Raw genomic sequence first — 24,082 nt, forward strand, 5'->3', positions numbered from 1 at the left:
CTATACTGTAATTGTTTGGAATGGCTAAGGATCAGCAATCTCTACGTCTCGGATTCGACCTTCACCCTGCAAAAATTTCAGGTAATTCAAATTCTTGGAAAAAACTACTTTTGCAAACTCATGGGATCCTGACTGAAATCAAACCAGTGCAGGAAGATTCTCTGGAGAGTGAATATCACTAATTATCAAAATAAAAAGTTACATACGACTCTCCGTCGGCTCTCTAAAACAGTTATAAATGTAGGTCCCAATAAGAAAATAGACCTTTTGATATACAGTTGAGGTCAAAAGTTTATATACACCTCGCAGAATCTGCAAAAAGTTGATTATTTTACCAAAATAAGAATGGTACAAAATGTGTGTTATTTTTTATTTAGTACAGACCTGAATAAGATATTTCACATAAAAGACATTTACATACAGTCCACAAGAGAAAATAATAGTTGAATTTTTAAAAATGACTCCCTTCAAAACTACATACACTTGATTTTTAACACGGTGTTGTTCCCTGAATGATCCACAGCTGTGTTTTTTTCTTTTCATTTAGTGATAGTTGTTCATGAGTCCCTTGTTTAGTCTTGTTTAATTTGACACTTAAAAAAGTAACAATACACTTACATCTTTCTTGTCAAGGATAAAACAAAAAAGTTTCATTAACTTATTTCCATTGTGGTCCTTGCTTTAAACAGTTTGTCCTGAGCAGTTAAACTGCCCGCTGTTCTTCAGAAAAATCCTTCAGGTCCCACATTCTGTGGTTTTACGCATTTTCATTCTGTTCAAAAGTTTACACCCCTGGCTCTTATGCATTGTTTTTCCTTCTGGAGCATTTGAACCTTCTGTAATAGTTGCATATGAGTCCCTGTCCTCACACTGTAAACCCCACTGTTGTCATTAATAAAGAGATTAAGTTAATATAACTTGACATTACTTAAAATACCAAGTTTTGGCATCAAAACTTAAACAGGTGTGGTTAACTTACTCATTTGGCAGCAAAAAACTTTTTAATTGATATTTTAAGTTATCTGAACTCAACATTTTAATTAATTTGAAAGATTCACAATGTCTATTTAAAATGATTGGTCGCACTTGAAATTCTGCTTTGACAACCGCGCTGATTGGTCGATATAAGTTATATGACACAAGGCAGTATTTTTTCTCGTCATGCTGAATTTTGCTGAAGAACCAGCAGGACAGACGCACTAGCAGAAACCATCTGACACAAGAAAGACAAAAGTTAAATCAGTAAGTAGAGATTTAAACGCTCATATACATTTTTTTTTAATTGATTTACACGTTATTCCAATGCTATTTTTTGTTTTGCTCCAGTAGCAGCACAAGTAAGCTGGCGGTAAAGCAGGCGGGAAGAAAGCCGTCATGAAAGATTCATTAGAGTGAAGTTACACAGGTAGGTTAATGGTAAAATATAAGTGTAAATTTTGCTTGGTTCCGTTTTATTTTTGGAGTATTTTGTACTTATAAATATGCCGGAGTTTCTAAATTTCTATAAGAACATTTGAATTTCCCGCTTAACTTTTTTTCCTCCCCCAGCGGCACTTGCAGGCAGGCGGTCGTGAAGCAGGCAGGGACAGGGATGGAGTCGGTCGTGACGAAGGCCCATGGATTACGCTGGTAAATTAATGTTTAACACGCCTGTACGTTGTGACTTGCTTAATTTATTAATGTTTCTTTGATGTTGTGTTTTTAAAAGCGAGAATGAGAACTTGCGCTGTTGTGTATGCGCTTATGAGGGAACAAAACACGGACATGTACCGTTAAAGTTCGCTTTTACCTCAAGGTGCGCGCATAAACGGTCAAATGCACGCAAAAATATTTCAAAATGAGGCGCTCGCTTGGTGATTATTCACGTAAACCCTTGTCAGTTATGTCTTAAATGGTCATAAACAGTTGAGAATGAAAATACGTTTGTAACAGTATATTGCATCCGTGTGGCTATTAATGCAGGTTTACTAAAGGTTTCATGAGGAGAACAATGCAAAGCTAAAAATTAACGAAATTGTGACACATTTACAGAGATAGGCCTATGTTTTTAATTAATAATTCTGTTCATGTAATGTGTTCTTGGTGCATAATATTAATTATTTGTTTTTAATAGATTTTATAAAATGTATTCAATCCTATCTGCATTTTGTTTTTAATCAAGTTACCATTAGCAGAGCTGTGACTGTTTTACATGTCCCTGTGAGCGATTTGTTGACTTTTTACTGTCGGGAAAGACGTGCAAAAATGTTGTAACAACATTAACTTAGTTGGATCAGGTGTGTTTAATTAGGATTTCATCTAAACTCTGCAGGGCTCTGTCCCTCCAAGAATTGACACCCCTGATTTAAATGCTGTTATGAATTTCATAAAAAAAAAGTAGTAATAGCCAGTGGTTAGATTTAATATAATTGTTTTTTTGTTTTCACACAGAAGTTGTCAGAGCCGACTGAGGACCGAACTCTTGTGCTCCAAGGACCACCTCTTGTGTTTGGAGATGTTTGGGGATTTCTTCGACATGTTTGGTAAGTATTCCATGTAGAAAATAATGTCAAAAAGACAAGCACACATTAGATCACTCACACTCATTATATAAATTTGAATCTAAAGTGTTATTTCACTCAAAAATTAGAATTTTGTCAGTAGTTACCCTCGTGTCATTCCATATTCGTAAGACTTCCGTTCCTCTTTGGAACACAAATGAAGATTTTTAAAATAATTTTCAAGAGTTTTCCATTTCTCCATAGAGGGACAAGAAAAGGTAAGAAAGACATGTGGTTCCAGTGATTTAACCTCAATTTTATTAAACAACGCACATGCTTAGGTTTGCATGAAACAAACTATAAAAACTATTAAAAATACAGATCCCCAATGCATGTTCACGAGAGCATCACAGTGCATGTGTTTTGTGTTCACGCAAGATCTGAAATCTGAACAGGCCTTGAATAATTTTATTTTGTAAGTGGTAAATTACATGTTTTTGCACTAAACACTCGCGCTGCTTCATAAAATTGAGTTTAAACCACTGAAGTCTCATGGATTTTTTTTCTAGACCTTGAAAATGTTACATTGGATCTCTGGAGAAACAGAAATCTCTTGGGTTTCCTTAAAAAAAAATCTTAATTTTTGTTTGGAAGAAGAACAAAGGTGTTAGGGCTGTGGAATGACATGAGAGTGAGTAATGACAGAATTTGCATTTTTGGGTGAACTGTTCCTTAAGATTAAGTTGCACTGTTTGAAATCTACATGAGCTTGCATGCATGTGAATTAACTTTAATTTGATAATGTTTTTTCATCTTTAATAGATGTCTGATGATCACAGCTCAAATCTTGCTGTTGTCAGTGGGGATTGTAATAGTTGAAGATGGGACTACTCTTCAGCCTCTCAACTCTTGGAAAAGTGGTGATGGACAATCTAAGTGACCTTCCTGAATCAATGTGCCTTCTGTTTGGACAAATTTATGTTACAGGTTTTGTTCTTTTCTTGTCAGCTGAGAAAAAAAAAATGAAAATGACCTTTACATTGGAAATTAAAAACATGTTTATGTTAACAGTCAGTAAGACTTTCACCAACAGAGAAGAAACACCTTTTTTTTTTTTTTTGTATAACACACACTCCAAGGAACTGGTATATCTCAAATTTGTCTTGTAAAAATGTGAAAAAATAAATAAATAATAGGTTTACATTTAAAACAGTTAACTGTTAAAAAAATGCTTATGTTGTTGTTCATGTCTTGTAAAAATGTAAGCTTACTATTAAAAATGAGCTGTTTTGTTTAAAAATGTGATATTAAATGTGAGTTTACAGTCAAAAATAGGAGTTTACTGTTAAAAAATGTGAATGTACTTTAAAAAATGTGAGCTCATGATGCTGTTGTTCATGTCTTTCTGGAAATGTGAGCTTACTGTTAAAATTAAAAATGAGCTATTTTGTTGTACATATGTCTTTTAAAAATATGACAGTGTGGGCTTACAGACAAAAATATGAGTTTACTGTTAAAAAAGGAGCTCATGATTTTGTTCATGAATTTTATAAATGTGAGCTTACTGTTATAAGTAATGTAAATGCAGTATAAGCCTAATAAAGTGGTTGATGTGGAAAAAAAACCTTGTTTTAATGATTTATAAATTATTTAATACAAGTAGAATATATATATTTATATATAAGCTGAAAATTTAGGAAGTTTAGTCTGTTAGCCCTTTTAAGTTATCTGTACTTAAACATTTAAGTTAATTCAATGAAGAGACCACATTCGTTCAACTCAATAAATCGAGTTGTCATTTTCCCATTACTCAAACGAACTGAGGGAATCACTTTCCTCAAATCATTTGAGTAGTCTGAACTTATTAGGGTTTACAGTGCAGTGTGAAAAGATGGATCTCAAAATTATACAGTCATTGTTGGAAAGGGTTCAAATACACAAAAATGCTGAAAAAACAACAAATGTGTTGATCCTGAAGGACTTTTCTGAAGAACAGCGGGCAGTTTAACTGTTCAGGACAAACAAAGAAATCACTAAACAAACAAACAAACAAACAAACAAAAAAACACATCTGTTGATCATTCAGGTAACAACAGTATTAAGAATTAAGTGTATGTAAACTTTTGAACAGGGTCATTTTTATAAATTCAACTATTATTTTCTAATGTGGACTATATGTTATCTTTATGTGAAATATCTTATTCAGCCCAGTACTAAAAAAAACAATAACACGCATAGTGTATGATCCCTTTTATTTTGGTAAAAATAATTAACATTTTGCAGATTCTGCAAGGTGTATGTAAACTTTTGACCTTAACTGTAGCTCAGGTATGACCCATTTCAGATGTGGCCAATATTACGATTTAATATCTGCAAGTACAGTTCATTAAAATATACTTTTAAGATTTAAAGTAGCCTACACTACAAGTGCTCCTTCAGTACAGTTAAGCGCACTTTCTTTCTAACATGGGAAACTATCACTATCAACCATTTTGCTACAGTTCCCTAATAAAACATTTTTCGCTGTAAACTCCACATAGAGCTCACACCAGAATAATGGCAAAGCCTCTTTTACACTGACAAACAACAAACAAACGCCCATATTCTGGAGGCTCCCCCTAGAGGAGAAGCATCGACACAACCTCCAGGGCCACCGTACTGCAACAAGCCGTTGTTCTCTGTCAGAGGAAGCGACAGCCAATGGAAATCGACTTCACTCGGAAAAGGCGGGGCTTTTATACGCTACGTTTCCAACACGCTGGGAAAGTATTTGTTTTGTCAAGAAAAACACTTGAGTTTTTAACATTATTAAACGGATTTCCACTGGCAAAGGAAAATGCCAACTCTTAGCGGAAAAGCAGACGTTTTATTCGTATGTATTTGTGTTTTATTAAATCGGTTTTGTGACCTTTAATAGCCTGTTCTCTCGTTAGCTGTGATTAGCTTGCTAACTCTTGAGGGTATAAGATATACACGAAAATAATGTTTTAAGATTTTATTTACTGACATCTGTGATTTTTATCTGTCAAACACGAACTGAGTTGTTGTGTCGTCTGCATTGATTACAATCGTATTTAATAATACACTAAATGTGCAACAGTAGTTAGCATATATGTCTAGTAAGTTACTAACTAACGTATATATTTCAAATTAAATAACCATTTTACGCGAGCAAATATTTGTAGTTCCTTAACATGACTTTATCTTTTTGAACTTGATTCATCGTTGTTTCTATAATGTGTATATTGCAGGAAGATGATGATTTGCCATACGAAGAAGAAATCATCAGGAATCCGTATTCAGTCAAGTGCTGGATGCGTTACATTGAGCACAAGCAAAATGCTCAGAAATCAGTGCTCAACATGATCTACGAAAGAGCTTTAAAAGAGCTACCTGGCAGGTATGTGGATGTCATTTTAATGTCTCTTATAATGAAACCCCTGTGCTTGAAATCTAAAGTAAAATTGCTTATTTTCTTATGTATTTCTCAGTTACAAGTTGTGGTACAACTACCTGAGAGAGAGACGAAAACAGGTGAAAGGAAAGTGTGTCACAGATCCAGCATATGAGGAGGTGAACAACTGTCACGAGAGAGCACTTGTGTTTATGCATAAGGTAAAGTTGAAGTTTCACACAGTTTTATGTTTATATAGCAGTAGTACTGTGTGAACAATTTAAGTGAATGTTTACTTTTTTCACTGTGTCCTCAGATGCCGAGAATATGGATCGACTACTGTCAGTTCATGGTGTCTCAATGCAAAATCACACGGAGCAGACGAACGTTCGATAGAGCGTTAAGAGCGCTGCCTATTACCCAGCATCCTCGAATCTGGCCCCTGTATCTTCGCTTTGCCCGTAACTTGCCTCTCCCGGAAACAGCTATTTGTGTTTATCGCCGGTACTTAAAGGTAAGGATTGGACCATAACGAAACAGACACTTTATTGGCTACAGACAAACCAAAAATTATTCAGATGCCAGATATAATTTTTAAAACTTTTTTTATTACTTGTGGGTGCAGGACACTATAGTTAATTTAGATAAGTGACAAAGCAAAATAAAGTAAACTGTGACACATACAGTAAAACTGAGTTTTGACTGAAAAATTTGATTTGACACTTTGACCTGACCACGTTTTGTTACATACCTTTTTATCAAAGTTATCTGACATTATCAAGACGAATTTGTTCTGACACAGTTGAACTCTTAAGTTTTTATCATATTTTATTACCATTTTCTAAACTATAGTGAATAAACTGTGATAATGTGAGAAATGTTGAAGGTGTCTGAATAAATTTTGGGTTGACATTTCAAGCTTTTTTAATTCAGTGTGTAAATTAATACAGCAATCAATGTACTTCCCTTTCATTTGGCTTTTTTATAGTTGTCTCCTGAGAATGCAGAGGAATATATTGATTACCTGCGTTCAGTTGGACGTCTGGATGAAGCTGCGATCCGGCTAGGAGCTGTGGTCAATGATGAAAACTTTATTTCTAAAGAGGGAAAGTCCAATTATCAGGTCAGCAAATTACAGGTTTCACATTTTTAATGACTTCATGTAGGGCTGTCACGATACATTGATCTATTTTGAGTACTTGATTTAAAAAAATCCTCGACTGCAATTTGCCCATGTCAAGTAACCAGCAAAATACTGGACGTGGCGCATTCCGTGGATGAGAATCCATAAAGCACATTATTAGACAGTTTTTCAAGGCCACATGATATATAAAACCCATTTAAAATCATAAAAAATAATGCCATTGTGAATTCACAAAGGCTACGATTCAATAAAAAACATATATGCACTTTCAATTATTTACATGCTTGTAGGTTACATACGTGCGTCTTACAGCGGCTCCATTCACTGTACAGTCGTGGCCAAAAGTTTTGAGAATTACATAAATATTGGAAATTGGAAAAGTTGCTGCTTAAGTTTTTGTAATAGCAATTTGCATATACTCCAGAATGTTATGAAGAGTGATCAGATGAATTGCATAGTCCTTCTTTGCCATGAAAATGAACTTAATCCCGAAAAAAAAAACTTTCCACTGCATTGTTAAGAAGGCTTCAGGGCGTCCAAGAAAGTCCAGCAAGCGCCAGGATGGTCTCCTAAAGAGGATTCAGCTGCGGGATCGAAGTGCCACCAGTGCAGAGCTTGCTCAGGAATGGCAGCAGGCAGGTGTGAGCGCATCTGCACACACAGTGAGGCCAAGACTTTTGGAAGATGGCCTGGTGTCAAGAAGGGCAGCAAAGAAGCCACTTCTCTCCAAAAAAAAAAACATCAGGGACAGATTGATCTTCTGCAAAAAGTATGGCGAATGGACTGCTGAGGACTGGGGCAAAGTCATATTCTCCGATGAAGCCTCTTTCCGATTGTTTGGGGCATCTGGAAAAAGGCTTGTCCGGAGAAGAAAAGGTGAGCGCTACCATCAGTCCTGTGTCATGCCAACAGTAAAGCATCCTGAGACCATTCATGTGTGGGGTTGCTTCTTGTCCAAGGGAGTGGGCTCACTCACAATTTTGCCCAAAAACACAGCCATGAATAAAGAATGATACCAAAACACCCTCCAACAGCAACTTCTTCCAACAATCCAACAACAGTTTGGTGAAGAACAATGCATTTTCCAGCACGATGGAGCACCGTGCCATAAGGCAAAAGTGATAACTAAGTGGCTCGGGAACCAAAACGTTGAAATTTTGGGTCCATGGCCTGGAAACTCCCCAGATCTTAATCCCAATGAGAACTTGTGGTGAGTCCTCAAGAGGCGGGTGGACAAACAAAAACCCACTAATTCTGACAAACACCAAGAAGTGATTATGAAAGAATGGGTTGCTATCAGTCAGGATTTGGCCAAGAAGTTGATTGAGAGCATGCCCAGTCAAATTGCAGAGGTCCTGAAAAAGAAGGGCCAACACTGCAAATACTGACTCTTTGCATAAATGTCATGTAATTGTCGATAAAAGCCTTTGAAACGTATGAAGTGCTTGTAATTATATTTCAGTACATCACAGAAACAACTGAAACAAAGATCTAAAAGCAGTTGAGCAGCAAACTTTGTGAAAACTAATATTTGTGTCATTCTCAAAACTTTTGGCCACGACTGTAGATGCTGCTACACAAACTATTATCATTTACATGTGTGGAGCATCTCAAACCCCCCTTTCTGCATGTGATTGTGGGTTTTGGTTTATTATAACATTCATCTGGGAATGCAACTTGTGCCATTTCATGAGATTTGTAAGGTAAATCATTTATAAACCTATGCAAACACAGGAGAATACATCATTATCTTTTTCAAAATGCTAACTGTTCATTGTGATTTCAAAATAAAAGTGTGAACGCATTTTGATATCCACACGTTTTTCCATCATAAAGAAATTGGCAAATATTAAAGATTAAGTGGACATTTGAATTGAATGTTGTTTTGTCAATATTGAACATGGATTAGATCGCACAGTAAAATGTGAACTCAATCATCAAGCTGTTGGTGCCCTCTGCAGTCGTTTGTTATAATGCATAATGTACATTAGCTCTATTGTTTAAAATACAATATTATTTTAACAGTTTTGTTCAATAAAACCATATGATTACTTTACAATCAGTAACTTTATTTTAACTGATTGTAAAGGCTGTTGTTCACTTAGGTCTATTTTTATTACTACAAAAAAAAAAAAAAAAATTCAGATTAATCATTAGAATAATCAACAGATTACTCAATTACCAAAATACTTGTTAGTGATAGCCATAGTCTATTTTCCTTACCACAAAAAATAGTTTACAATTTGCCAATTACTAGGTTAATTGCCAGAATAATCAACTGAATATTTGATTACCAAAATAATTGTTAGTGACAGCCCTAATCTATTTTTATTACTACAAAATAAATTACGATTATTTGATTAATTGTCAGAATAATCAAGCGAATACTCGATTACCAAAATAATTGTTACTGACAGCCCTAGTCTATTTTTATTACCACAAAAAATAAATTACAATTATTCGATTACATGATTAATTGTCATAATAATCAACCGGATACTTGATTACCAAAATAATCATTAGTGACATCCCTTAGTACATACACCACTGTTCACAAGTTTGGGTTGGTTAAATTGTTTTTGAAAGTAGTCTTTTATGCTCACCATGGCTGCAATTATTTTATCAACAGTAAAAGAAAAACAAAAATACTTAGAAATATTATTACAATGTAAAATAACAGTTTTCTATTTGAATATATTTTTAAAATGTAATTTATACCTGTGATGCAAAGCTGAATTTTCAGCATTATTACTAAAGTCTTCAGTGTCGCATGAATCTTCAGAAATCATCCTGATATGTTTTTTTTATATATATATATATATATATTAGGGCCGGGACTTTAACGCGTTAATTTAGATTAATTAATTACACAAAAATAACGCGTTAAAACTTTTTAACGCATTTTAATCGCACTTAGTTTTGCACCGCGGAACGTTTCTCACTGGATGAGATTCCGCGGACCGATTATACTGGAGCACCAACTAGCGTTCAGACAAACTGCGTCCGTCCTAAATAGTATTGTATGTCCCAAATCGTAGTATGTTTAAAAAAAGTATGGTCTACTACTTAACGACCAATGCACACTCTTAACGGCTAATATTGCCCGCAACACACTGCGCCGTGAACGAGGATTCGATTAGAACTACAAACACGCATAAAAAGTGTTAAAAAAACTACAAATATGGAGGATATACGCGACCAACGGACAGGTAGAGAAAGGGGTTTGAGTGATAAATAATCAGTGTAACCTGATAAAAAATATTTTTTAAATGTTATCCGCGTTATATTCCATGTGCAGAAACATTTATAATGATAGGTTTGGTCATTAACGTTTAAATGCATAATTAAGCAAACACAAGAGCAGAGTTCTAGGCATGAAAGACTCGTTAAACAACGTGCCTCTTGCTACACTTAATGGCAATATTGCACTGGTCTGTTGGACTTGGTTGAACAAAAATAAACAATATTTTGTTGCTTAAGCTTATGTATTCAGTCATTATTCAATGGTATACTAAAAATCCATGTAAAAATCTTAATTCTCACTGTTCTCAGGTCAAATATTTATATGCGATTAAAATGCGATTAATTTCGATTAATTAATTACAAAGCCTCTAATTAATTAGATTAAATTTTTTAATCGAGTCCCGGCCCTAATATATATATATATATATACAGTTGCAATCAAAATTATTCAACCCCCTTGACCTGCAAGACATTTTGCTGCAGAGAACAACATTTTGTGAAAACAATTCAACAAAGGCATGAGTAAACTATTAAAGAAAGTTTATTAATACACATTTGTGACCCTGGACCACATAAGGTTAAATTTTACAAAACTGAGATGTATATATAATATGAAAGCTCAGTAAATAAGCTTTCTATTGATGTATGGTTTGTTAGGATAGGACAATATTTGGCCGAGATACATCTATTTGAAAATCAGGAATCTGAGGGTGTAAAAAAAATCAAAATCCTGAGAAAATCACCTTTAAAGTTGTCCAAATTAGGTTCTTAACAATGCATATTACTAATCAAAAATTACATTTTGATATATTTACAGTAGGAATTTTACAAAAAATCTTCATGGAACATGATCTTTACTTAATTTCCTAATGATAAAAGAAAAATCAATAATTTTGACCCATACAATGTATTTTTGGCTATTGCTACAAACATACCCCAGCGACTTAAAGGAACCGTATGTAGGATTGTAGCCAAAACTGGTACTGCAATCACTTTCAAAATACTGTAGAACGGTGTATCCCCTCCCGCTCCCCCCTGACTCGAGGTTGCCAGCTAAGCTGCAGGAGTAGGCTGCAACAAGGAGCTTCAAGTGACGAGTCCTACACAGTAATTAGTTTTTCTTCTGTTAATTATGTTTATGCTTCACAAGAGATGTTTTGCGAAGTAATTATGTATCGCAAAAATTTACAGTTGGCGATTAGCCAAATATTTCGCAAAGATGTACTGTAATACCACATTTCAGTCGGAACATAGATTGTTTTCATACCCTGCTAGTGGTGCGATATAAAGCTTTTTATGAACGCATTTAGTACTGCCGACCGTGGAAAATCCACTGTGTACGGAAGCAAAGTTAGCCAAACATAGATGAATCTTAGCCTACTTGTCCAGGAGAAAATCAGCAACGTTGGCGTCAATCTTCAAATTCTTCTCCGTTTTCAGCCGTCTCCATCTTTCAAAGACATCTCCTATACCAATCCTTGTTTTATTTCGGACTTTGTCACAACGTATTTCGGATTCATAACGAGGTCTTTTAGGTTTGTAACGTTATACATGTTTTATCCGACACCGTTCGTAGCTGTAACTAGAGCAGACAGAGCTGGCAACCCGTCTCAAAAAACTCTACTGACTTCGTGATTGGTAGATAGCTGTAGGGTGGCGCCTCAGACCAAAACACAAAATGACAACAATAACATCAGTTGAGGGCTGCAACTCTCACTTTTAAATGACAATATCCTGGCCGGACCACTGTTGTCAGTGATATAAGTATTTGAAATGAACATGATTTCTTAATGTCTAGTGACATGTCAGGGCCATTTTATGATTAACTGATAAATTTCTTACATACGGTTCCTTTAAGACTGGTTTTGTGGTCCAGGGTCACATTTGAGTTATTCTGAGAACGTAAGTTGATGAATAATGACAAAAAATCGAATTGGCTCTAAACATTCATGTTCAAAATTTATTCAACCCCTGAAAGTAAATTTGGTGTAGAATCTTTTGTTCTTTAAAACCACCAATAAACACTGCCTGGAAGTGCTTAGATGCTTCTGTCACCTTTCTGCTGCAATCTTGGGCCATTCCTCGCCTGAAAAAGCTTTCAGATAACTGATAATCTTTGGTTTTTACTTTGCCACTGCTTGCTTCAAATTCAACCATGTATTTCCAATGAGAATTAAATCTGGAAACTGAACAGGCCACTCTAGAACATTCTATGACTGATCCCTGAACCAAGCGTAAGTAGATTTGAACGTATACTTTAGGATGATTGTCCTGCAGGAAAGTCCATTGATTATTAGCTTTAGACTTTGCTCAAAAGGCATCATAATGTTTACCAAAATGGTCTTATACTTTCATAAATCAATGATATCCTTTGTATGGTCATGTTTTCCACTTCCTGCTACAGTAAAACAACCCCATAACAGGACTGGCCCACCTCCATGTTTGATGATGGAGATGGTGTTCTTCTGCTTATAAGCTTTGTCTTTTTTGCACCAGACATACTGCTGATCCATACGCCCAAAAAGTTCCAGTTTGGACACATCACTCCATAAAACAATCTTCCAAACTCCACAGGTCTATCCAAATGAATTTTGGCATGTTCAAGGCAGCCTTTTTGTTCTTCTTGGTCAAGAGTGGTATTCAGCAAGATTCCTCAACATGAAGACTACACTTGTCTAGTGTTCCTCTTGTACACAGCATTGAAATATTTTTTGTCCTTTCGTCGGGTCATCTTGCAAGTCTTTGGCTGTACATTGCAAGTTTTTCTCAGTTGATCTGATCAAACATTTTATGATATTGTGCTTTTTTGTTCAACAGCCTCAAAGGTTTTCTGGTTCAACACACATTAATCTAAGGAATACGGCTGCCAGCTGTGTGTCTAGGGACTTGTAATGTCTTAGAAATCTTCATGTAGTTTTAGACTTTCTAATATAGCAAACTATTTCTTCTCTATTGATTTTGTATGAGCTTTGTTGACTTTACCATATTTGCTACTCCCTATCAGCACATGCATGTGCTAAGAGTATACTATGTGTAACACCCCAAGCTAATTCCATTTTTAATAAGTTTGTAAAGGCTTAAGACAATTTTTTAAGACAATTTTGTTCCTGACCATAAAAATAACTGTCTTAAAACAGCAACGTTGAATAATTTTGACATAGCTGTGTTATTAAAAAATCCTATAACTCAAAAACATTAAATTATATATTGACATTATCACTTTTTAATATGCCAGAAAACTGTTGTAGATGCAATTTAGTCCTGGATCTTCAGAAAGAGCAAAAAACATTTGTAAAGCATAAGTATTGATTTCTTATTTATAAAAAAACTGACCTTTTACTGACCCCTCACCCCTAAAACTGAAATCCTACTGACCCCAAACCTATGAACAATAGTGCAATAGTTTTACAAAGATTTATCTTGATTATGGTTCTTCACTAAATTATGCAGTCTGAAATTGGTCACCATTTTTTTTTAGTGATTCTGGCACATTCTTGAAGACAAAAATGCTGAAATTAGAAATGTAGGTTGCAGATCTGGCTTAAAATAGGTCAAGAATATTATTTTGGATTAGAAAACAATGATCATCTAATAACCTAGTCATTATTATAGAAATTATAGTTGCTAAAATGCCTTATCAATTAATGGAATTGCCATTCTAAGACAAAATAGCTAATATGCCACTCACAAATGTCCACTATTAATTTAGGTTTGCAAATTCTACACATACCATGCAGAATGTAAATTTTTTTTTGTGTGAAATTCAATTACAGCTCTGGCACGAGCTTTGTGACCTCATCTCACAAAACCCGGACAAGGTGACTTCGCTGAACGTGGGAGCGATTATCCGAGGAGGTCTCACTCGCTTTACTGACCAGCTTGGCAAACTCTGGTGTTCTCTGTCTGATTACTACATTCGCAGTGGACACTTTGAGAAGGTAAAACTGCAATTATATGAAACCTAAGACTCCTCTGTATACACTGACTCCACTCATGTGCAAATTGACACCACTATCTTGCTTTTTCAAGGCTCGAGATGTATATGAGGAAGCTATCCTAACCGTAGTCACTGTGCGAGACTTCACTCAAGTTTTCGACAGCTATGCACAGTTTGAAGAGAGCATGATCGCTGCCAAGATGGAGACCACGTCTGAACTCGGACAAGATGAGGATGGTGAGAGATGGTGATTTTTATTTATTTTTATTTTTTGAAAGACCTTGTAGCAAATAATCCTTGATGTTGGTCTTACAACAATCCTGATTTTCTCACTCTAGAGGACATTGACTTGGAATTGCGACTGGCACGTTTTGAGTTGCTGATAACTCGACGACCACTTTTACTAAACAGTGTCCTGCTGCGTCAGAATCCTCACAATGTTCACGAGTGGCACAAAAGAGTCAAACTCTACGAGGGCCAACCTCGACAGGTTGGAAACATCATTTACTACTACTACATATGTACTACTATGTGTGATTTACACATCTTACATCTTGCATATATTTTTCCTGTAGATTATCAACACATACACAGAGGCTGTGCAAACGATAGATTCTATGAAAGCCACAGGAAAACCTCACTCTCTCTGGGTGTCCTTCGCCAGATTCTATGAGGATAATGAACAGCTGGATGATGTAGGAAACTTTCTGTGTACTTGCAACTGTGTAGATCATTTGTTGGTGCATTATTGTAAACTGATGGTTAACTATTTCACTTGAACTTCAAGGCTCGGACTATCTTTGAGAAGGCCACAAAGGTGAACTACAAACAGGTGGATGATCTTGCTGCAGTGTGGTGTGAATATGGAGAGATGGAGCTGAGACACGAGAATTATGACCAAGCTTTACGTATACTAAGGGTAAGAGACAGGAAACTACTACACATTACCACTAGTGATTTAGTGAAGTGCAGTGTTATTTTAGTGTCATTGGGCTAATATTAATATTTATATAGTTTTGGTAGATTTTTTTTTTTTTTAATGTCTGTATAGTTTTGATTTTTCTTTTATTTTTGGTGATATCATAAAGCAGGGGTCACCAAAATTGATCCTGGAGAGTGTCCTGCAGAGTTTAGCTCCAACTTGTCTCAACACAGCTGCCTGGAAGTTTTAAGTATACCTATTAAGACCTTGATTAGCTGGTTCAGGTGTGTTTGATTAAGGTTGGAGCTAAACTCTGTAGGACACCGGCCCTCCAGGACAGAGTGTGGTGACCCCTGTCCTTAAGGATTAGTTCACTCCTCAATTAAATGTTCTTGATAATTTACTCATCCCCATGACATCTTTTTTTCTTTGAATGTTTTCTTTTTGAGGAAAACATTCCAGGATTTTTCTCCATACTTCAATGGGGATCAACAGGTAGAAGGTTCAAATTGCAGTTTCAGTGCAGCTTCAAAGGGCTCTACACCATCCCAGCTAAGGAATAAGGGTCTTATATAGCTAAACTATTGGTTCTTTTCTAAAAAAAAATAAAATAAATAAGTTTACATACTTTTTAATCACAAATGCTCGTCTTGCACTTTGTCTGTGTACTTTGGTTCAAAAAGGTAGGGTAGGGTGAAAAACTCAAAACTTCAAAATCGTCCGACATCGTTGTTTTACCTTTTAAGTAAAGGGCGTCTGACTTTCTTTGCACGTTCGCTGTGTAAACACTGGGTCGGTTCTTCTGCCTACATCACGCGTGACCTTTCCAACATGATTCGGTAATGTGTGAAGTTGTGAAAGACAAGCATTTGTGGGTAAAAAGTATATACATTTTTATATCTTAGAAAATGACAGATCGTTTTGCTAGATAAGACCCTTATTCCTCAGCTGGAATCTTGTAGAGCTCTTGAAGCTGCATTGGGACCTTCAACCCGTTGATCCCCAATGAAGTCCATTATATGGGGAAAAATCCTGGAAGGTTTTCCTCAAAGATGTTAATTTCTTTTTGACTGAAGAAAGAAAGACATGAACATCTTGGATGATATGGGGTGAATTAATTATTAGAAAATTTTCATTCTGGAGTGAACTCATCCTTAAAGTCATTTTGCAGCCAAGTTTCAAAATTTGCTTGGCGCCATAGTTTAGTGCATTTCGTGTGAAAGGGATCAATTGCAGATCATGTCATCAAACTTTTTCCAGATGTTGACAGTCTTTTTCTTTTCAGAAAGCAACAGCGATTCCTGCAAGAAAAGCAGAGTATTTTGATGCATCAGAACCAGTGCAGAATCGAGTATATAAGTCACTGAAAGTATGGTCCATGCTCGCAGACTTGGAAGAGAGTCTTGGCACATTCCAGGTATGTTGCTTAGTCAATTCCTTTTCACTGAGGGAATGTATGTTGCTAGTGTTTGTGTTAATGTAACTATTGGTTTTATCAGTCCACAAAGGCAGTGTATGATCGCATCATTGATCTCCGGATCGCAACGCCTCAGATCATCATTAACTACGCCATGTTTCTTGAAGAACACAACTACTTTGAGGACAGTTTCAAGGTAAGGGGAGTTAACATAACCTTCTGTTTTAAAGGTCGCATATTGTCAAAATCGAAATTTCCTGGCTTTTTTCATGATAACTGAGGTCTAGGGGCTATGTAACTAACATATGAGTTTCAAAACAAGTCAATCCACAGTAAACTGCACACAGCCTGCTTAAAGTAGCTGTTCATTTTCACGAGCCGCTGTTACTTCCGTAAAAATGTGACGTCCGATCTACTCAGTCACTGCCTTCAGTCACCACCCCGAGCACCAATCACGTCCCACCCTACTTTTGTGAACCCCCCCAAAACATCGCATCCATTTTATTGCTAAGCAACAACAACACAAGTGGAGAAAACCCTGTTCAGTCGATAGATGTCGAAACTACATCATTGCACAGGCTTCCAACAACATTAATGTAAGAGACCACTGGCACGTCAACTTCAACCTCTTTCACACAGCCATTCCGGAAAATACACGGATAATGTGTCCCATGATTTGTTCCGGAGTTGTTTAATTTGGTTCATTTTCCGGAAGTGATTTTCCGGAATCTGTGCGTGCTTTACACACAACCCGTAAAGACACGTGACATTTGGATGTGAGATGTAATGCGACGCGTACATTTCACTAAACTGAAACTAACCTGATGAACAAACTGTGCTTCAGCGCTGATAGTGAGGAGCTTCCTGATCGCTGCTTCATTCCACTTGCACGTATTTTTTCGTCTTGAAGAGTCGCACAATAACGTGCATCATCACTACAACGCTGCCTTTATGGCATTTGGTTCTGGCTTTTGTTCACACAGCGCTCGTTCTCGTAATTTTCCGGAATCAGCGCGCATTGTGAAAGGGGCTTTACTAAAGCAACAGTTACATAGTTTACTGCATTCGGTGTTTGAAAAAGAAAAAACATTAATGATCATTCTGAAATATCCTGTGGAGTACCACCAAGCCACAGCAGGCTAGACTCTGGGCTAGGCTACAGCATACATGACTGTAGTTACTTGTGGTTGGTCTGGCTGTGCGTCACTCAGAAAACAACAGGCCAATCAGAAGAGAATCATGAATATTAATTAGATGGGCCAAAATCGACCTGTTCCTGACAGAGCTCCTAAAAAGGAGCTGTAAAAATATATTGAGATGGATTTTGGCACTTATACGGCAAATATATATTCTTAAGGACATCAACAACTAAAATAAACCTCCAGAAATGTGTACAATATGGGATCTTTAATCATTATTGTTTTGTTCTTTTTTTTTGTGAAAGTATAAATTTTGATTTATTTTTCATTAAAGGCATACGAGCGTGGCATTGCCCTCTTTAAGTGGCCTAATGTCCATGACATCTGGAACACATACCTCACCAAGTTCATCGACCGTTATGGAGGCAAGAAGCTGGAGAGAGCGCGAGATCTGTTTGAGCAAGCGCTGGATGGGTGTCCTGCTAAATATGCCAAAAGTAATAATGCAGAAAACACAAAATTATATAATTAAATGCATTCATTTAAAGAGAGAGCTCATTTAAAAATGAAAATTCTGTCAATAATTATTCACCCTTGATGTTGTTCCAAACCTGTAAGACTTTTGTTCATTTTCAGAATGCAAATTACGATATTTTTTATGAAATCCAAGAGCTTTCTGACCCTTCATAGACATCAACATAATTACGACATTCAAGGCATGGAAAGGCGGTAAGGACATTGTTAAAATAGTCCATGTGACATCAGTGGTTCAACCTTAATTTTATAAAGCTACGAGAATACTTTTTATGTGCAAGGAAAACAAAAGTAATGACTTAATTCAATATTTTCTTCTCCTTTGTGTCAGACTTTAACATGCATTCACGACAGTACCATGACGTATATGTGTGCATTGCTTTTGCAGAAAAAGTATTCTCATAGCTTCTCAAAATTAGGGTTAAACCACTGATGTCACATGGATTATTTTAATCATGCAATGCCCTTACTACCTTTCTGGGCCTTGCATTGTTGCATTGCTGTCTATGTAGTCAGAAAGCACTTGGATTTCATCAAGAATCTCTTAATTTGTGTTCTGAAGATGAACAAATGTCTCACAGGTTTGGAACAACATGAGCGTGAGTAATTAATGTCAGAATTTTCATTTTTGGGGGAACTATCCCTTTAAATCCTTTGCTTTTAAGTGGTGTTTTAAACCCAGGTCCTAATTTAATTTGTGTTGTTCAACAGCAATCTACTTGCTGTATGCTAAGCTGGAAGAGGAGTACGGTCTGGCGCGACATGCCATGGCTGTGTATGAGAGAGCCACTGCGGCTGTAGAACCAGACGAACAACATCAAATGTTCAACATCTACATCAAACGGGCAGCAGAGATTTATGGAGTCACTCACACAAGAGCCATCTATCAGAAAGCCATTGAGGTGAGCTGTCACTTATTTAAAAATCTATCAGACAGCATAATTGTATAATATGTTACGTGCTATAATGAGCTCATTTGGTTTGGTCCAGGTCCTGCCAGATGAGCACGCCAGAGACATGTGCCTGCGTTTCGCTGACATGGAGAGCAAACTTGGGGAGATTGACAGAGCGAGAGCCATCTACTCCTTCTGCTCTCAGATCTGTGATCCAAGGGTATATTTAACTGTACTGCTCTATATTACTTTGCTCATATTGTGTGATCCTGTATTTTGACTAACTTAGCATCTTTTAAACAGGTGACTGCTCTTTTTTGGCAAACGTGGAAGGAGTTTGAGATACGCCACGGTAATGAGGACACCATCCGTGAGATGCTGCGGATTAAGCGCAGTGTGCAAGCCACATACAACACACAAGTCAACTTCATGTCCTCTCAGATGCTCAAGGCAACCACCAATGCTACTGGAACAGGTACAATCCGTTTATTGATGGTTCATGAACTGCCTTTGTTTTTTTATTTTGTACTGTTCTCTGAGGGCCACTTATAATGTTATCAAGATTTTTACACCAAAAAACAATTTAGACGTAATAGGCTATTTTCTGTCCTGTTTTTATATGAATGCTCTTGTCGTGGTGGATTATAAACTTGGAAGTAAATGCCCACTGCTATGATTGGCTAACAGTTGTGTATGTTTGACAGCCTGCATCCTTTACAGATGGACGCTGCTGTGATTTAAGTTAAAAACGCATAAATACTCAGAACATATACAATTATCTGTAATAACAGACAAAGCAATAGTGACAACATAATAAAAAACAGTTACTCGCTTGTGTGTTGCGACATTACTGTCGGATTTAATATAGTTGCCATAGCATCGTCTTTTAGTTTTTAATCTTTTTGAAAACCCCATGGCGATACAAATTCACGGTAAAATTAAGTGAACAAAGGAAGTTCTTACTGATGTGGTCTGGAACTTCTTTCAAAATAAAGTTCATCCACTCTTTCCTAACTTTCCTGGGATCAGAAGGAAGGCAATGCAAAGACAGTCATCTTTGTATCGTTTGGCTTCTCTGTAGACCTGCGTTCGCCTCTCATTATTGGAGGGTGAGCTAAACAGGCAGTGATGTTGAAGTCGAGGCGGTGTTTAGCCACACTGTTGTATAGAAGTGGCACATTCCACAATTATTTTGGCAGATTGGCTTCAATATAAGCTGTTTTTAGACTAACGAGAAAGTTTTGAGTTCTGAAACTTGCAGGATGTTTTTAGCACAATGACCTCTTATATGTCAAAAGACCAAGGAAATGTTGATTGCTCAGTTCATGACCCCTTTAAAGCTATCCGTAAATCAAAATTGATTGTTTGTAATAAATGTGCATCATTCATCAGTGTGTTATTACATCAAAATCCCTCTGAAATTACTTTTCTGCAGGCAGGAACATACGGTTAACCAAAAGCTAAATGGCTGTTTAGCCATTGCTTTGGGTTACTGTTGAAGGCAATGCAGCCTTTCTGTAATGTTTAATGGCAGTTAATATAATTCTTATGGCAATATGAAAAATAGATGTGTTGTAAAAAACAAAACACTAGAGCAGGGGTTTTCAAACCTGTCCTGGAGCCTCCCCTGCCCTGCACATTTTGCTTGTCTCTCTCATCTAATACACCTGATTCAAATCATCAGCTCATTAGTAGAGACTGCAAGACCTGAATTGGGTGTGCCTAATAAGGGAGACATACAAAATGTGCAGGGCAGGGGAGGCTCCAGGACAGGTTTGAAAATCCCTGCACTAGAGTAAATCAAAATTTTCCTGAGGGTGATCATTGGACAGCAAATCTAAATTTTGTTTAGAGCAAATCTAAATCTGTTTCCAGTTGCATTAGTAGTCAGTTTCCAATGCAGTAGGATTAAGTTTCCCAAAAATTGCATTAAATAGCCTGTTTTCTATAGAGATAAATCACAGTGTGTAAGAAAAGTGGGGTGTGGGTTGTTTATGTCTTCATTAAAAAAAAGCTGATTCATCCACAATAATGACTGGAGCAGTTGTTATTCTTGACTAAAACTAAGAAGAAAACTATGTTAAAAATATTTTTTCTTAATTGAAATGAGGATAAAAATATATAAATAATATATTTCATTTGAAGTACTGAAAAGATAAACATAACTGCAGAATAAAGCTGTATAGAAATATTTAAAAACATTACAAAAACATAAAATGACTAAAACATACTAAAATTAAAAGTGAAAATATAAATATTGAAGCTAATTAAAAATATAAAAAATTACTAATAGTAGCATACACTACCATCCAAAGTTTTTGGACAGTAAGATTTTTAATGTTTTTTTTAAAAAGTCTCTTCTGCTCACCAAGCCTGCATTTGTTTGATCCATAATAGAGTAAAAGCAGTAATATTGTGAAATATTTTTACTATTTAAAATAGCTGTTTTTTTTTATTTTAATATAAAAATGTAATTTATTCTAAGCTGAATTTTTAGTATCATTACTCTTCAGTGTCACTTGATCCTTCAGAAAACATTCTAATATGCTGAATATAAAAATGTAATTTATTCTAAGCTGAATTTTTAGTATCATTACTCTTCAGTGTCACTTGATCCTTCAGAAAACATTCTAATATGCTGATTTGCTGTTCAAGAAACATTTATTATTATTATTATTATTATTATTATTATTATTATGTGTAAATATTTTAAAACAGTACATTGAGTACATTTTTTCTGGATTCTTTGACACATAGAATAGCTGTATAGCTTTTGTAACATTATACACTATACCATTCAAAAGCTTGGAGTCATTAATGAATACTTTCAATACTTTCATCAATACTCAGCAAGTAATAAATTGGTCAAAAGTGATGATAAAGACATTTATATTGTTACAAAAGATTACTACTTCAGATAAATGCTGTTTTACTGAACTTTTCATCAAAGAAACCTGGAAAAATTCTACTCAGCTCTTTTCTCAACATAATAATAATAAATGTTTTTGAGCAGAATATCAGAATATTGGAATGATTTCTGATGCTAAAAATTCAGCTTTAAATAAATTACATTTTAAAGTATATTAAAATTGTTATTTTAAATAATAAAAACTGTTTTTGCTGTGCCTTGGATCAAATAAATGCAGACTTGGTGAGCAGAAGAGATTTCTTAAAAAAACATAAAAAAATCATACTGTCCAAAAACATTTGACTGGTAGTACACTAAAAGTATAAACACTAAAAATGGACTGGAAAATAGTGCAGAATCTGTTTGCATGTGAAATTTATTTTCTTAGCACACGTGAGAATGGGACGCAAATAGGCGTTGGATTAATCCATAAATTGAGGTTACATAAATTGTATGGCTAAACTCTTATTTAATTGCTTGTGTTTGTGTTAGTGTCAGATCTTGCTCCTGGGCAGAGCGGAGTGGATGACATGAAGCTGCTGGAGCAGAAGGCTCAACAGCTCGCTGCAGAGGCAGAGCAGGACAAACCCAAACCTAAAGACAAGATCCTTTTCGTCAGGTATGTACTGCGCCCTAGTCTGAGGCAGGCCTCACAGATCAATCAGAGCATGCAGCCGGTGTGGCACATCAAGCCGGCTCAAAGGCTTTATTTAAAGGTTCTGCCCTTTTTGGAAATTAAGTTTCGACTGTACTGTTTACATCACTTGGCTTTTGTTCGGTTTGTACAGGAGTGACACCTCACGCAGTGAACTCGCCGAACTGGCCAAGCAAGCTAATCCAGATGAGATCGACATTGATGATGATGAAGATGAGGATGCAGAAGATGCGGAACCAGATGGTTAGTTTAGACGGGACATGATTGCTTTTTTTTTATTATCTCTTCCATCAGCACTGATGGTCTTTGAACAGTTGTTTAACTTTGTTAGTCTGATCATTTGCATTGTCATTGCAGAGGTGCAGTTGGAGCAGAAGTCTGTCCCTACTGCTGTTTTCGGAGGACTAAAGGATGACTGAATTTGCTGCAGTTTTACAGATGAACCTGGAAGCAGCTAAATGAATTGCAACATGCTGATGTGAATTAATGTTAAATTGCTTATTACACTTTAGCAATACCAATTCAGACCACATGGTGTCACTCTTTGCAGAAAACATGCTTTCAATTTGTTCATGAGGACATGACATTGGAAAGAGAAAAATTTGAAGCGCTTTAACTATTGTTTACTCCTTTCTACTGTATATTAAAAGAGCAATCAACGTGTCTGTCATCTACAAATCATTTATTATCTGATTACAATAGTGTAAACTCTTCTGAAGGCACTGCCCATAATTGCATGGACACATGGGTGGAGCTTTTTCAGATGTTTGTGCAAACATCTGAAAGCTGTGGTTAGAGGAATATGCCCTTTTTTTTTTGGCCACTCTTTCACTTTAAACTTTCATTGTATGTGTTGCTTCAACTGAAAGTTTGTTCTGACTAATGGGATGTTATTTTTGTAGGTTTTCAAGTCCGTGTTTATATAAATAAGAATAATTGGATCATTTTATTTGCAGTGCATTTAGAGTGCTGGTTCCACTACAAAAGAAAAAGAGAAAACGAAAGAATGAAGAAAAACAAATGTCATGTTCCTTTTGTAATTAGATTAAAATACTTTTCTGAGTTAATCTTCTTACAAAGTTACAGCAGTGGTCTCTTAACCATCATGTGACCTGGACCTTAAGTGAATTCGGTCCTCTGTTAGGTTTGTCCACAGCTGAGCTGTGCTTCTGAATCATTTTTGGTGAAAAGTCCTTACTGCCTAAGTGCTCACATTGTTTTAATAACTAACAAGGGTTAATACTCACTAATTTATGACATGCTGTGGCCTGAATACTTGTGTTTTTTTTTTGTAAAATATTCACAACATCATGCTGATCAGTGCGTGAGGCACATTAAAAGTAACACAAGTTATGTAATCAGATTATTTTTTTCAAGTAACTAGTAAAGTAATGCGTTACTTTTTAATTTACAAGA

At 36.0% G+C, this 24,082-nt stretch overlaps 1 protein-coding gene and 1 long non-coding RNA gene across 2 annotated transcripts; both read left to right on the plus strand.

Moving 5' to 3' along the window:
- Nucleotides 1-1,376: 1,376 nt before the first annotated feature.
- On the plus strand, nucleotides 1,377-3,507 carry LOC141315290 (uncharacterized). Its single transcript, XR_012351140.1, has 4 exons — nucleotides 1,377-1,405; nucleotides 1,549-1,629; nucleotides 2,431-2,522; nucleotides 3,303-3,507. It is a non-coding gene; the product is annotated as an uncharacterized lncRNA (long non-coding RNA).
- A 1,709-nt stretch (nucleotides 3,508-5,216) lies between these two features.
- xab2 (XPA binding protein 2) lies at nucleotides 5,217-23,329 on the plus strand. The gene is made up of 19 exons (XM_073849580.1): nucleotides 5,217-5,352; nucleotides 5,732-5,880; nucleotides 5,972-6,095; nucleotides 6,191-6,388; nucleotides 6,863-6,997; nucleotides 14,035-14,199; nucleotides 14,291-14,435; nucleotides 14,537-14,688; nucleotides 14,774-14,893; nucleotides 14,986-15,117; nucleotides 16,406-16,537; nucleotides 16,620-16,733; nucleotides 18,011-18,173; nucleotides 18,922-19,112; nucleotides 19,201-19,323; nucleotides 19,407-19,578; nucleotides 22,504-22,630; nucleotides 22,800-22,909; nucleotides 23,024-23,329. The coding sequence occupies exons 1-19, from the start codon at nucleotides 5,317-5,319 to the stop codon at nucleotides 23,083-23,085; spliced, it is 2,550 nt and encodes an 849-aa protein (XP_073705681.1). The 5' UTR covers nucleotides 5,217-5,316; the 3' UTR covers nucleotides 23,086-23,329.
- The last annotated feature ends 753 nt before the right edge of the window (nucleotides 23,330-24,082 follow it).

The sequence above is a fragment of the Garra rufa genome, chromosome 1, assembly GCF_049309525.1.
Source record: "Garra rufa chromosome 1, GarRuf1.0, whole genome shotgun sequence".
NCBI lineage: Eukaryota > Metazoa > Chordata > Actinopteri > Cypriniformes > Cyprinidae > Garra > Garra rufa.